A 14,359-nucleotide genomic window follows, 5' to 3' on the forward strand; every position below is an offset into this window, starting at 1 on the left:
AAGATGGTTTAAATTTAAACCTCCGGAGCTGCCATGCACATATTCTCTCAGGAGAAAAACATTCTTTGCTTTGAAATATAATTGGTTGAGGTTTACATTCTGCTTTCTGTATATATGGAGTGTGGTTATGAAGAGATCTACTTGAATCCTGGAAAATCTTTGTATTTCCAGTCCCTCAATACATATGTATTTAGAAAAATGCTTTCTTTCTTTCTTTCTTTTTTTTAACCTCCAAACCATCAGTTGTCTAGGAGGTTTTAAGGGTAACAGCTCCTGTTTGGCTATACTGACAAACAGTAATAAAAGTTTTATTCTGTGAAAAATTAGAAAAATAAAGATATGAAATATTCATTTTTTTAGAAGCTTGAACATTGATCCTTCTATTGTAGCCAAGAATATTTGTGTTGACAGTAGCATCTTTTAAGCAAATACTATTGTATATATTGATAGAATTTTTCTAAGATGACATCTTTTCACTGCATGAATTATAAGTGCCCTGAAGTCCTGGGGACTTACAGAATTAAAAAGAATTGAAGTAGGAAGGAGTGGATGGGGCAGAGAGGGGAGAGAAGGGAGCAAAAACAGCTTCCTTCTGACCTGGCAGACAGTTTCAAGACATATGGACTTCTTCTGGTTCTATTGCTGCATGACAAATGACCTCAAAACTTAGTGGCTTAAAGCCACAACAATCCTTTTATTATTGCCATTGTATCTCTGGGGGTTGTCTGGGCTCAGCTGGACAATTTTTGTTCAGGGTCTAGAATCATCTGAAGCCTCTCTCATTCACTGGGGTCTGGCACCTGGGCTGGGAAGGCTCAAACAGAGGTTCCTTGGGTATTTCTTTCTGTCTTTACGTGGTCTCTCCAGCATTGCAGCTTAGCGTGGACAAATTTCTTTTAAGGTAGTTCAGGGTTTCCAAGGATCTTGTCCCAAGGGAGAGAGCCAAATGGAATCTGCAGTGTCTTTTTTAGCCTGGCATCAGAAGTTAAGAGAATCATAAAGGCCCCCTCAGGTTCAAGGGGGAGGCAAACAGACTCCATCTCTTGGTGAGAGGTACACCAAAGAATCTGCAGATGTGTTTTTAAAACTACCACAGGAATTCTCAGACCTCTGACAGAAAGTCTGGGACAGAATAATGAGTCATTCCCTAAACCACAAATTGCTTCGTTGTGGTTCCCTTTCTGCTGTGGTAGAAGGATACTGTCGTGTTTAAGGGCTCCTGCTCTGGAGTTAGACTGCCTGCCTGGGCTCGCCTCTGCCCTGGCACTTACTAAGCCTGGAACTTTAAGCAGCTCTGGGTGCCTTGGTTTTCTTATCTGTAAATTGGGGATAACAAGAGGTGGCATTTATTGAGTACTTAGTACGTGTCAAGATATTGTCCTAAGTACATTATATACTGTTTTTTAAAAGATTTTATTTATTATATATTTGACAGGCAGAGATCACAAGTAGGCAGAGAGGCAGGTAGAGAGAGAGAGGAAGGGAAGCAGGCTTCCTGCTGAGCAGAGAGCCTGATGTAGGGCTCGATCCCAGGACCCTGGGATCATGACCTGAGCTGAACGCAGAGGCTTTAACCCACTGAGCCACCCAGGCATCCCCATTATATATTGTTATTTATTTATTTATTTATTTATTTACCAAGATACCCTATGAAGTAGTTACCTACCTCCTGAAACATAGGGTTGATAATAATAGAGACATCTGCAGTGAAATGAAACCATCTGTTCTGTTCGCTCTTGACGTTACTAAAACTGTCGGGTCAAATGCTAGTGACACCAGGTCAGGAGCCGTTTCCAGAAATGGACCAAACGTGCACCATGCCACCCAGGAGAGATCGTTTACGGTACTGTGTGTGAGACCCGTCGGAGCCAAGGAGGTTCAGATTTCTTGACAGGTGTTAAAAAAGGCACAAATCCCCTGCCATTCCGGGTCTCATTTGGGGGGGTTATGGATACAGAATCCAGCGCAGTCTTGCAGACTGAGACCAGGACTACCGCTCAGAGTTATCAAAACGGGAGTGTTCATCTTTTTCCTGAAAAGAAATCCACGCCGCCGGGCCGTTGGAGGAGTTCCTCCCGGACGGAGCACCCTCGCCTCTGCCTGAGTGTCGGGAGCCGGCGCGTTGTGGTGGGATACACGGAGCTGACACCCTTCCAGGGGACCTCCTGGGCACTGCCTCCCGTCGCGTGCCCTCGCGTCCCCGGGCATCCCGGGCTCCCGACGCCACGATCCCCCTTCCCCTCCTCCCTCTCCACTAAGGTGACTACCCCCGGGATTGCAGAGCGCGGAGCTCGCCAGCCCGGGCAAAACCCGGAGAGCTGGAATCCCGCGCCGGAGCGCCCCGGCGGCCACTGGGCATGCTCCGTTGTCAGGCAGGTTCGGGGCCGCGAGCCGCTTTTGCGCCTCGCGGATTCCTCCGGCGGCCGCGCGTCCTCCTCCTCCTCCTCCCGAGCAGGCAGCGGGCGCATGATGGCGGCGGCGGCGGCGGCAGGGAGCACCAGCGGCGGCGGCAGCAGCGGCGGGGGCGGCGGCGGCAGCAGCAGCAGCGACACGTCCAGCACCGGCGAGGAGGAGCGGATGCGGCGCCTCTTCCAGACGTGCGACGGCGACGGGGACGGATACATTAGCAGGTACTGGGGAGGTACGCGAAACCGGCTGGGGCGCAGCCAGCCTCTCTCGGCGCTGCCCTTGACCCCCTCCTCTGCCCACTCGCCCCAACTTCCAGCAAGTTGCTCAGAAGCTCACGGGAAAAGTTGGCTGCGACTTCGAGAGCGCGTCGCCGGCTCGGCTCCCCAAGGCGGAGGGGGCTGATCTGCTCGCCTGCTGGTGGTGCCAGTTGGGTCCAACTTTTCCCAGCGCTGTCTTTGTCTGGGCGCGAGGAGACATCTCTTGAGGATGCGAGTCCTCCCCGGGTCTTGGAGCGCTCATGCCTGGGCAGAATCGAGTTCTGGCCACTTGTCCCAGGTAGGAGGGGCTGCCCCTGCAGCCTCTGGCTCCCGGTATCCAGCTGCAGCGGCAGCATCAGTCCGGCTGCTCAGTGGACAGCCCCGGGACGGAACCAGGATAGGGATGCGCTGTCAGTGACAGAGCTGGGCATGAAAACAGGCTGCGAAGAACTTTCGGGTGCTGCAGAGCCCCTGTGTTCCGAACTGCGGAACCCACAGAATGGACATAGCTGGCCACCCAATACTGTTAGCTAGAGGGAAACCAAGCGCGCAGGCACAAACTGGGGGTTTAGAGGTGAGGCAGGAACATAGAGACCCGACTCCCTACCTCGGCTCCGCAAGCTGACCAGGTGAGCCTCCAGTGGGATGTGAGTGAGCGCGAGACCACTGACAACCCTCGGTGTGTTTGCTCCTGGACTCCCTGCGGGGTTGTGTTGTAGCTTCCAGCCTCAGGGCTTGGCCAAATAATTATTTCTGCCCGCATTTTTAACACTTAACACACACAGATGACGAAAAAGGCACGCGTAATGTTTTATGATCTGCTTCTCTGAAGGGTTGACACAGAGCACTGAAGACCTTCCACGCTGAAATTTCAATTGCCTTCCAGGAAGGCCACCTAAGTTGTATATTACATATTAGCTTAGCCTTTGTGTTAATGATAGTAAAGATCTCTGAAAACCCCAGGCTGCCTCCTGCTGATTGTCCTTGCCTACTTAGAGAAAAAAAAAAAAAAAGAGTGGGGAATTCCCCCCACTCCTAATTTTTAAAAAAGATCTTTAAAACAGGCAATTTGACATGGAAGATGTTGATAATTAAAAAAAAAAACTTATTTGGGACTCCATTCAGTTATGATGACTCGACTGAATCTTATTACTTTTCTAGAGTTTCACTGGGAAACATTAGAGAGATGTCAGAAAACTTTATGGAGTAATTCCATTCTGAAATGAAAAAATATATATACTTCTAGTTGACTCCATGTAGATTTTCATCTGGAAGTCTTTCCCTGTTTGGGTCCTGTGATGAAAAATTTCATCATATAGTTTAGATTTTTTTTTTTTTCCTGCTTGAGTAGCCTACTTGAATTTCCTACTTGAGTGCCCATTATCTTATTTGTGATAATAAACACAGTCTACATTCTTCACATTAGGATGCACAGAGAATTTAATTTCACGTGGGCAAGGGTGCAAACAGAAAATGAGCAGAATTCTCTCCTCCCCTTCCTTTGATTTGGGTTTGTCTGAACTACCCTTTCTGTACAAATGTTCGTATTATCGTGAATGGTGATCTGTCTCCTCTGAAGAATTGTGAATTCTGTAGGCATAATCTGAGGACTTTGTTTTGGAGGATGAGGCATTGTGTGTAAGGGTGTGGTAGTAAACAGGAGATTTCAGATTAGAGTGGTAACCTGCTAAGGCAAAAGTGGAAAAAACTATCCTTCCTGGAGCCATATCACTTTAATACATCTGCTTGAAAGTTGAAAGGTATGTGCAATAATGAACCCTAAGCCAGAACTTCACCTGTGGGCAGGGTTGCTCTGGACGTTATTTTATGCTGTGAAAAACTCCCATATAGGAGGAGTTCAGGGATGGCAATCTCGTTGCAAGGAGGCACCAAGGAACCTCTCTAGAAGTAAGTTTACATAGCACATGCAGTTTTACCTGGAATATATGTTTATTTGATATGGCTTGGGAAAGGAAGTTATGAAGATAAGTGGCATTGAAAGCCTTCCTCTCTGGAGCTCCTCCTTTGTGCTACTCTTGTTAAATGACCTTTACTGGCTGCTCTACAGTGGGTGATGAGGAGTGGAGGGCTGTGAATTTTCTCTTTTATAAGCACGAGAGTTGGACTTTCTACACTAAAACCTTAAAATTCTTGGATTCTTCAAAAGGTGTTAAGTTCATGCTCATGGCTTATACCACTGTATCTGTTAGGATTTCAGGTGGCTTTATAAAATGGGAAACCAATGGGACAGTCAAATAAAGATGGAGTTTCTCACCTAGGTCCAGAGGTGGTTCATTCAGGCTGGGCCAGCCGTTCCACCACAGTGTCGATGCCCAGTTTCCTTCCATCTTTCTGCATCACTATTCTTCATATAAAACATTCATCCTCATGGTTACCTCCTAGTCTTAAAGCGATTGCTCTGCTTCCAGCCTCATGTCCAAGTTCCAAGGAGGAAGGTATAAAAGGAAGCTGAAATGAGTAGTGCCTATATCATGAGAGCAGAGCTTTCCCAAATCCCTTAATTGAAATCTTATTGGTTAAACTCCATCACCTTACCACGCAGTCGTGTTCTTGCAGTAAAGTTCAAGGAAGCACATAATTCGATTAGTCATACCGCCTCCTAAACAAAATCTGAGTTCTGTTACTAAGAGCAGGGAATGGATATTGAGTAGGCAAGTAGCAACCAAACCTATAATAAAACTTGCATGGGAATCCTCATTCAACTATTTTGGCGTTGGTCCTTGACTCAACTCTCATTCTCAAACAGGAGTGCTGGAAACCTCATGTTTGGAGGAAGGCTAGTGGAAGATTATATAGACTGAGACCAGGGGGGGATATGTTAGGGCTCACAAACTCAGGAAGACGGAGAGAAAGGGTGGGGCTTTAAATCTTCAATATTCTCTTGGGCCATACTTCTCCAGCAGGCTGACAAAAAAGGACACCAGCTCACTGGAGATTCCTGGAATTGCTGCCTCTGTCCAGGAACTCCAAGCCTTCCCCACCCCCCTACCGGGCCCCAGAACCATCCCTGTGGATAGTTAAGCTGGAAAACACAACTACTCGTATGTAGAGCCAGACTGCAGCTTGGACAGGGAAAATTGGGACTATAGTGGGAACATAGAGGCTCTTCTGCTACATTTCATTAACTTTATGATCACGTAACCCCACATTTCATAGTATTGAATTTTTTGGATCCTATTTACCAGAGTATAGGAGGTGATGGGGTTGTTGAAATTAATTTCCCTTTGGAATTTTAAAGCTTCCTACTTTTACCTTTCAGTTTAAGAAACTGTCTTGAACATTTGACAGATACCCAAAACCAACATTTACATTTATATCAAGTAGCCAAGCCTCAGCTCAAACTTTGGTGCCTTAGAGAGAGCTTCCCTGACTACTGTATCCAAATGGGTTAGCTCTTCCCCACCGTTATTCGCTATCATAGTGCCAGAGACTTTTTGCCATAGTACTCTTTACAATCTATAATTGCATCTCTATTTCCTACTTTGTTTGCCTGTTTATTGTCAGCCTCCCACTAGTTGTAGCTTCATGAGGGTAGGAAACATGTTTATTTTGTTAAAATAGTACACTCTGGGGTGCCTGGGTGGCTCAGTGGGCTAAAATCTGACTCTTGATTTCAGCTTGGGTCTTGAACTCAGGGCCCTGGGCTCCATGCTGGGTGTGGAGTCTACTTAGAAACAAACAAACAACAACAACAACAACAACAAAAACAAGCAAATAAACAACAACAAGAAGAAAAAAAAACAGTACGGTCAGGAGCTAGCACAGTATTTGCCATAAAGTATTCAATCAGTAAATTCTGATGAAGAAATGACTGAATATAAACCCTGGTATGTTCATGTATTTTGAAAAATCTTCCAAGTGTTTTCATCTTCAAGTGTATTCCATATTTACAAAGTACTTTAAATGTGAGTTTATTTTTTTAAAAAATATTTTTCTTTAAAAAAAAAATTATTAGAGAGAGAGTGAGAGGGGGTAAGGGACAGAGGGAGAAGAAGACTCCTTGCCAAGCTAGAAGCCCGATATGGGGCTCCATCCTGGGACCCGGGATCATGACCTGGGTGGAAGGCAGATGCTTAACCGACTGAGCCACCGAGGTGCCCCAAGAATATTGTCTTTTGAAAATAACTGTGTTGGGCTCCCTGCTCAGCAGGGAGTCTGCTTCTCCCTCTGCTGCTCCCTCTGCTTGTACTCCCTGCCTGTCAAAAATAAATAAAGAAACAAATAAATAAATTCTTGAAAAAATAACTTCTTTCTTATTATATAAAAGATGTTGAAAAATTGGAAAATGCAGAAAAGTTTAAAAATAAAATAAAAATTACCAATTATCCCCAAGCCAAGGAATATCATTTCTATTTTCCTGGTGACATAGCTACATCATGTCATTCCTCTAGCACATTAAAAATGATTGGATAGGGAGCGCCTGGGTAGCTCAGTCGATTAAGCATCTGCCTTCAGCTCAGGTTATGATCCCAGGGTCCTGGGATCCAGCCCTGCATCAGGCTCCTGCTCAGCAGAGAATTTGCTTGAGATTCTCTCTCTCCCTCTACCCCTCACCCCCGCTCATGCTCTCTTTCTCTCATAAATAAACTTGAAAAGATGCTTACTTTCCCCCTTTAAAAAAGAAATTGGATAAAGGGAAAGACATCGCCTATTCATAGATGGGAAGATTTAATATTGTTATGATAGCAGTGCTCCTCAAAGTTGATCCACAGATTTAATGCAAACTTTCTCAAAATCCAAACTGCCATTTTGTGCAGAAATTGATAATTTGACCCTAAAATTAATATGGAAATTCAAGGGATCCAGAATAGTCAATACAATCATGAAAAGAAGAACAGAGGTGGAGAATTCACACTTTCCAATTTCAAAACTTAGTGCAAAGCAACAGTCATCAAGACAGTGTGGTATTGACAAAAGGATAACCTATAGATCAATGAAATAGAACTGAGAGTTCAGAAACAAGCCATGTGTCTATGGTGAATTTATTTTTTTTTTAAGATTTTATTTATTTATTTGACAGACAGAGATCACAAGTAGGCAGAGAAGAGGGCAGAGAGGGAGAGGGGAACGCAGGTTCCCTGCCGAGCAGAGGGCCCGATGTGGGGCTCAATCCCAGGACCCTGGGATCATGACCTGAGCTGAAGATAGAGGCTTAACCTGCTGAGCCACCCAGGTAGGTGCCCCTATAGTGAATTTATTTTCCATAAGAGCATGAAGACAAGGGTTTCAAAATCAAGGGTGAAATAGAGAAAGGATTGACTTTTCAACAAATGGGGCTGGGGCAGCTGCATAGCCACATGGGAAAGAATAAAATTGGACATACGAAAATGTATATATTCCTCATATACAAAATGTATGTGTTCCTCACATTCCTCTTATACAAAAAGTAACTCAAAATGGATCAAAAACTTGAATGTTAAGAGCTGAAACTATTAAACTCTTAGAAGAAAACATAGGACAAAATCTTTGTCATCTTGGATTTGGCAATAGGTTCTTATATATGATACCAAAACACGTACTCCAAAAAAAGATAAATTTGTATAATAAAATTTTTTTTTAAAGATTTTTTTAAATTTATTTGACAGAACACAAGTAGGCAGAGAGGCAGGCAGAGAGAGAGGAGGAAGCAGGCTCCCTGCTGAGCAGAGAGCCCGATGTGGGACTCGATCCCAGGACCCTGAGATCATGACCTGAGCCGAAGGCAGTGGCTTAACCCACTGAGCCACCCAGGCGCCCTGTATAATAAAAATTTTTAAAACTTGTGCTTCAAAGGACACTATCAGAAAAGTGAAAGGCCATCCAAAGAACGGGAAAAAATATTTACAAATCATATACTTGACAAAGCGTTTGCATTTGGATTATATAAGGAACTCTTACATCTCAAAAATAAAAAGATAAACCAATTAAAAATGGACAAAGGATCTAAATAGACTTTTCTTCAAAGAAGACATACAGATGGCCAATAAACAATAAAAAGGTGCTCATCATCATTAGCCACTAGGGAAATACAAATCAAAACTCTAGTGAGACATTACCAGATATCCAGTAGGATGGCCATAATCAAAGTCCGATAATAACAAGTGTTAGCAAGGATGTGGAGAAACCAGAATCCTCATAACTACTGGTAGGAATGTAAAAAGGTGCAGCCACTTTAGAAAAGAGTCTAGTAGATCCTCATAAACTTAAACATAGAATTAACATATATACCAGCAACTCTCCTCTAGGTATATATGCAAGAGAACTGAAGACATACATCCTCACACAGACTTGTACACAGATGTTCACAGCAGCTTTATTCATAATAGTCCAAGATGTAATCAACCTGAATGCCTATCACCTGATGAATAAATAGACAAGATGTGGTATAGCCTATACAATGGAATATTATTCAGTCAGAAAAAGGAATGAACTACTCTGAAACATGCTACAACACAGATGAACCTTGAAAGCACTATGCTAAGTAAAAAAGTCCAGTCACAAAAGACTGCATATTATATGATTCTATTTATATGAAATGTCCAGAATATACAAATTTATAGAGACAGTAAGTAAATTAGTGGTTGCTTTAGGGCTGGGTAAATTGGGGGGATTGAAGGATGATAGCTGAAGTGTCCAGGATCTCTTTTTGAAATGATGAAAATCTTCTAAAGTTGATTATAGTGATAGTTGCACAACTCTATGAATATACTAAAAGCCATTGGGCCACACACATCACTTGGGTGAATTTATGACATGTAGATTATATCTCAATAAAGCTGTCACCAAAATAAATAAGATTGGAAAATGTGACTTGTAATTATAATGTTCCATTCTGTATTTAATTTCTTTAAGTCTTTTTCTATTGTTGGACACTTAGATTGTTTCCAATTACTTGCTTTGGAATTTTATTAAATCTAAGATGCTATAAATTGGGACACACCATTGTTTTCTGTACCAATCACACTATGATAAGATACATATCATTGAAGAGATTTTTAATTTTTTTTAAAGATTTTATTTATTTATTTGTCAGAGAGAGAGCGAGAGCGAGCACAGGCAGACAGAGTGGAAGGCAGAGTCAGAGGGAGAAGCAGGCTCCCTGTGGAGCAAGGAGCCCGATGTGGGACTCTATCCCAGGATACTGGGATCATGACCTGAGCTGAAGGCAGCTGCTTAACCAACTGAGCCACCCAGGTGTCCCTTAATTTTATTTTTGTTGAAAGTTCTGCCTTAAACTTCTTTAGTCATAGATTTTGTCATATTTTACTGTTGTGATTGATAAGAAAGGGAAAACAGGCCATCAAAAACAGGCAAATCACTTTTTGGTTCAGAGTACTGATGTTGGGTCTCAACACCCAGTATCAGCCTCGATGGCATCAAAATATTCAGAGATGCAACATTTCTTTAAAGAACGCTCCACTCTTTCCTGTTGGCTCATTTAAAACGCTGACTTCTCTCTGTGATCATTGATGTTGGTATTTCTGGTCTTACCAAATCATGTCAATGGAAGATTCTCAGACAATAGCCAGAACTTGTATTCCTAAGGAAGCATTGAGAGGTATCTAGTCATGTTACCAGGAATAACAATGTGATTCATGCTGCACATGCAGTGGTAACTATGTCAGTGCCCGGCCAAGAGAATTATAATTATCATTTAGGTTTCACAGTATTAATTCACTATGCATCTTGGAAATTCAAAATACAGTATTTTATGTAATGCTAGAGTAAACACCTTCACGGTTCCATGTACTGCATTATTAAAGAATGAATCTGAACTGGAATTATTAGTGAAATGTATGAACTAGAATTGCTTTGCAAACATTTTCTTCATCATCTTTGCACAAGGAAAGCAACTACAAGAGGTGTTCAGGTCAGATGGAGGATACTGCAGTGTTTAATTAAAGAATTACAGTTACATAGTAAACAGACTCCATTATTCCTCCCCTGGACAGTTAGCAGAAATCTGGCTCAGAGAAGCTAGAGAGAAGACTAATTTGGCTTTAGAAGTTACCGGAGGCACTTGAACAAAAGGTAAATGGAGTAGAAAGACTAGGACTTCTAGATTCCTTGTCTCATGCCCAGGTAGATTCCCAGGGCATAAGGATTATACTTAGAGGTAATAAGTCTGGAACATAATTTTTTTTTTAAAGATTTTATTTATTTGACAGACAGAGATCACGAGTAGGCAGAGAGGCAGGCTGGGGCGGGGCTGGGCTCCGGGTTGGGGGGGAGGTGAAGCAGGCTCCCTGCTGAGCGGAGAGCCTGATGCAGGGCTCACTCCCAGAGATCAGGACCTGAGCCGAAGGCAGAGGCTTAACCCACCGAGCCACCTAGGTGCCCCTGGAACACAATTTTTAAAGGAAAGCACCTGGTGATATTCAAATAGCACAACCAAACCAAACTTTCAAGAAACTTAATAATACTGAAAGCCTCAAAGCTATAATCAAATCATAATGTCACCCAGAAAAGCACAAATGGAACCTAATTGAGGGGAAAAAAGGAAATCCATTATAACTAATATGAGGGAGAGAATTTTGAATGGGACAAATTTGGTACCTAATCATCCAGAAGAGCCCATTCTGATATATAGTATTTCCTTAATTGGATCACACATTCTTCATACGTAAAGACTCTTAAGAATCATCTAGCATAGCGCTTCGCAAACTTGAGTCACTTGTCTACCGCATTTATGATCCTTCCACATCACTGACCGCAACCTCTCCCTTGAATTTAAGACAGGTATGTGCAGTAACTACGTATTTGACTTTGCATGTCTGAAAGTAGCTCAGACTTACAATGTGCAAAACAAAATTCCTAACTCCTCTCCCCAACTCTTCTTCCCTCAGTTTTCTCCATTGGAATAAATGGCCTTCCCTTGCTAGAGTAGAGGCTCAAGTCAAAAAATAAAGTCAACCTGCATTCTTCTCTTTTCTATTAGTACATTCAGTCCATCAGCAAACCCACCAATTCTGCTTTTAAAATATAGCTTCTATTTGACACTTTCTCATCACCTTCCTACGCTAGGTCCAAACCATCACCCGTCTCACACCGAGATTAGTACAACTGGTTCCTTCTTCTGTCTGGTCCCCTCCACTCTCTCCACTCACTCAGATTATGCATACTGCAGCCAGGTGACCTATTAAAGAGTAAGTCATGTCATGTTATTTCTCTGCAACATAGTGGACAGGGCACTGGATTTGAGTCAGAAAAGCTGGATTCACCTCGGCTCTGCTACTAAGTAGTCATGTGACGTACCTGCTTCTGTCTTAGTTTCCTTACCTACAACGTAAGATGATAAGACACTCATCTGTGCTTTCTCAGGCTTGGAGTTTGTTGAAATTCTTGAGTCTGTAGGTTTAGCTTTCATCAGATTTGGAAATTAACCAGCCATTATTCTTTTCAAACATCTTTTCTGTTCCTTCTCTAATGTCTTTTTGGTACTCCAATTATGCATGTATTAGATTGCTTGATATTTGCCCACTTGTTGAGGCTCTGTTAACTTTTTTCCCCATCTTTTTTCTTTCTGTGTTTCCATTTGAAGAGTGCCTATTGCTATATATCTTCAAATTTTCTGGTCTTTTCTGCAGTGTCTAGGCTGCTATTAATCTCATTCATATTTCATTGTATTTTTAGTCCTTTTGAATATAGGGAGCATATTTATAATGGCTACTTTTGACTTCCTTGTCTGCTAATTCCATCATTTCTGTCAATTCTGGGTCTGTTTCTATTGATTAATTTTTCTACTGATATGGAGCATAGTTCTCTTTCTTTGCATGCCTGATAATTTTTGATAGAAGGAAGGACATTTTAACTCATTGAGTTCTGGTTTTTGTTGTATTCCTTTACTTTGTTCTGGCATGCACTTGTCTCTGGATCTTTTGGGAACTTGTCTTTGAGCTTTGTTAGGCAGGATCAGAATAACCTTCAGCCTAAGGTTAATTTAGCCTCTGCAGTTCTCTGGAACTCTCTCTTTATGAGGCATTCCCTCCTCTCTGCACCACAAATTCTATTCACCTTGAATTTGCTGAACTTTGTTCTCTATCTCAGCTCAGTGGGACCACTAGGTTACGCTGGATTCTCTCTCCTGTTCTGCAGTGTGTAAACTGTCTCCAGGCAGTAAGTTGGTATAATTGTAGGTTCTTCTTGCTGGTTTACTTTTACACAGGGATTTTAGTCTTGTGCTGCCTGTTATATAATGTCTGGAAATTATTATTTCTTATGTTTTGTCCGGATTTTTTAAGGTTTTTTTTTTAGGTGGGAAAGTAAATCGTCTCTCTGATTGTCTAAAGACCTTAGGTGGAGTCTTGATTTTTCTTTTTCTGTGTCTTCAAGAGAGCCTCCCTATTTGGAAACACTGTTTAATTAAGTTTACATATAAATAATTTTTTTTTAAGATTTTATTTATTTAGTTGACAGAGATCACAAGTAGACAGAGAGGCAGGCAGAGAGAGAGGAGGAAGCAGGCTCCCTGCCGAGCAGAGAGCCCGATGTGGGGCTCGATCCCAGGATCCTGGGATCATGACCTGGGCCGAAGGCAGAGGCTTTAACCCACTGAGCCACCCAGGCACCCCATAAATAATTTTATAATAACATTTACAGCAATATCTTACTATCTTCAAGCTACTACCTACAGCCTAAGCCCACATTTTTTTTTAAAGCCAATAAATTTTCATTTAAGGAGTTTTTACATGTGATTACTTCCACTGCCAGTCACTGCTCATCACCATAGTTCCTCCAAAGTTAGAATCATAATCTTCAAAACAGCCCTTTTAAAAAGAACTTGATCAATCCACAGTTGTCACTGTCACTCCTGTAATCTTTGGGATCCAATGTCTTTACTTCAGGGCCCTGTTTAGGGTCTGAGTGTGGATCTAACTAACATTATTCGGGCACCTGGGTAGCTCAGTCATTTGAGCATCTGACTTTTGGTTTTGGGTCAGGTCGTGATCTCGTGGTTTGAACCCTGAGCCAGGCTCCTCCTCTCAGTGTGGAGTCTGCTTCAGATTCCTTCTCCCTCTTCCTCCCCCTCTGCCCCTCCCTGCTTATGTGTGCACGCTCTCTCTCTCTCTCTCAAATAAATAAATAAATAAATAAAATCTTAAGGAAAAACCAGCTAAAATTCTGAGTGCTTACTGTGTGTTAGCCTATACCCTAAACCAACATCTTATATACATGACCTCAGTTACTACTCACAGTAGCCTCTTTGAAAAGAGAATTATTATTACATGCAATTTAAGATGGGAAAAACAGGCTCAGAGATACTCTTATTTGCTCAAGATCCATGGTTAGTAAGAGCCAAATATCAACTGATGTCTTCTGTTCTCAAATGAAGGTCTTGACCACTATTAGTGCTGCTTTTCATATGTGTTTCTTTCAGATATTTTCTAACAGCTTTATTGAGATATAACTTGCATACTATACAGTCTGCCCATTTAAAGTGTGCGATTTGGGGGCGCCTGGGTGGCTCAGTGGGTTAAGCCGCTGCCTTCGGCTCAGGTCATGATCTCACGGTCCTGGGATTGAGTCCCGCATCAGGCTCTCTGCTCAGCAGGGAGCTTGCTTCCCTCTCTCTCTCTCTCTGCCTGCCTCTCCAACTACTTGTGATTTCTCTCTGTCAAATAAATAAATAAAATCTTTAAAGTGTGCGATTTGGGGCACGTGGATGGCTCAGGGCGTTATGCATCCAGCTCTTG

At 42.5% G+C, this 14,359-nt stretch overlaps 1 protein-coding gene across 2 annotated transcripts in view; it reads left to right on the top strand.

Annotated features, from left to right (window-relative positions):
• The first annotated feature begins 2,451 nt into the window (after nt 1-2,451).
• The window catches only part of MCC (MCC regulator of WNT signaling pathway), a 433,071-nt gene continuing 421,163 nt past the window's right edge, over nt 2,452-14,359 (top strand). For both annotated transcript variants that reach the window (XM_045087128.1, XM_045087129.1), the window contains exon 1: nt 2,452-2,630. In XM_045087128.1, the coding sequence (XP_044943063.1) occupies nt 2,467-2,630 (164 nt within the window). In that variant the 5' untranslated portion in view covers nt 2,452-2,466. The remainder of the gene's footprint in view (nt 2,631-14,359) is intronic.

The sequence above is a fragment of the Mustela putorius genome, unplaced genomic scaffold, assembly GCF_011764305.1.
Source record: "Mustela putorius furo isolate JIRA1106 unplaced genomic scaffold, ASM1176430v1.1 tig00001059_pilon_pilon_pilon, whole genome shotgun sequence".
NCBI lineage: Eukaryota > Metazoa > Chordata > Mammalia > Carnivora > Mustelidae > Mustela > Mustela putorius.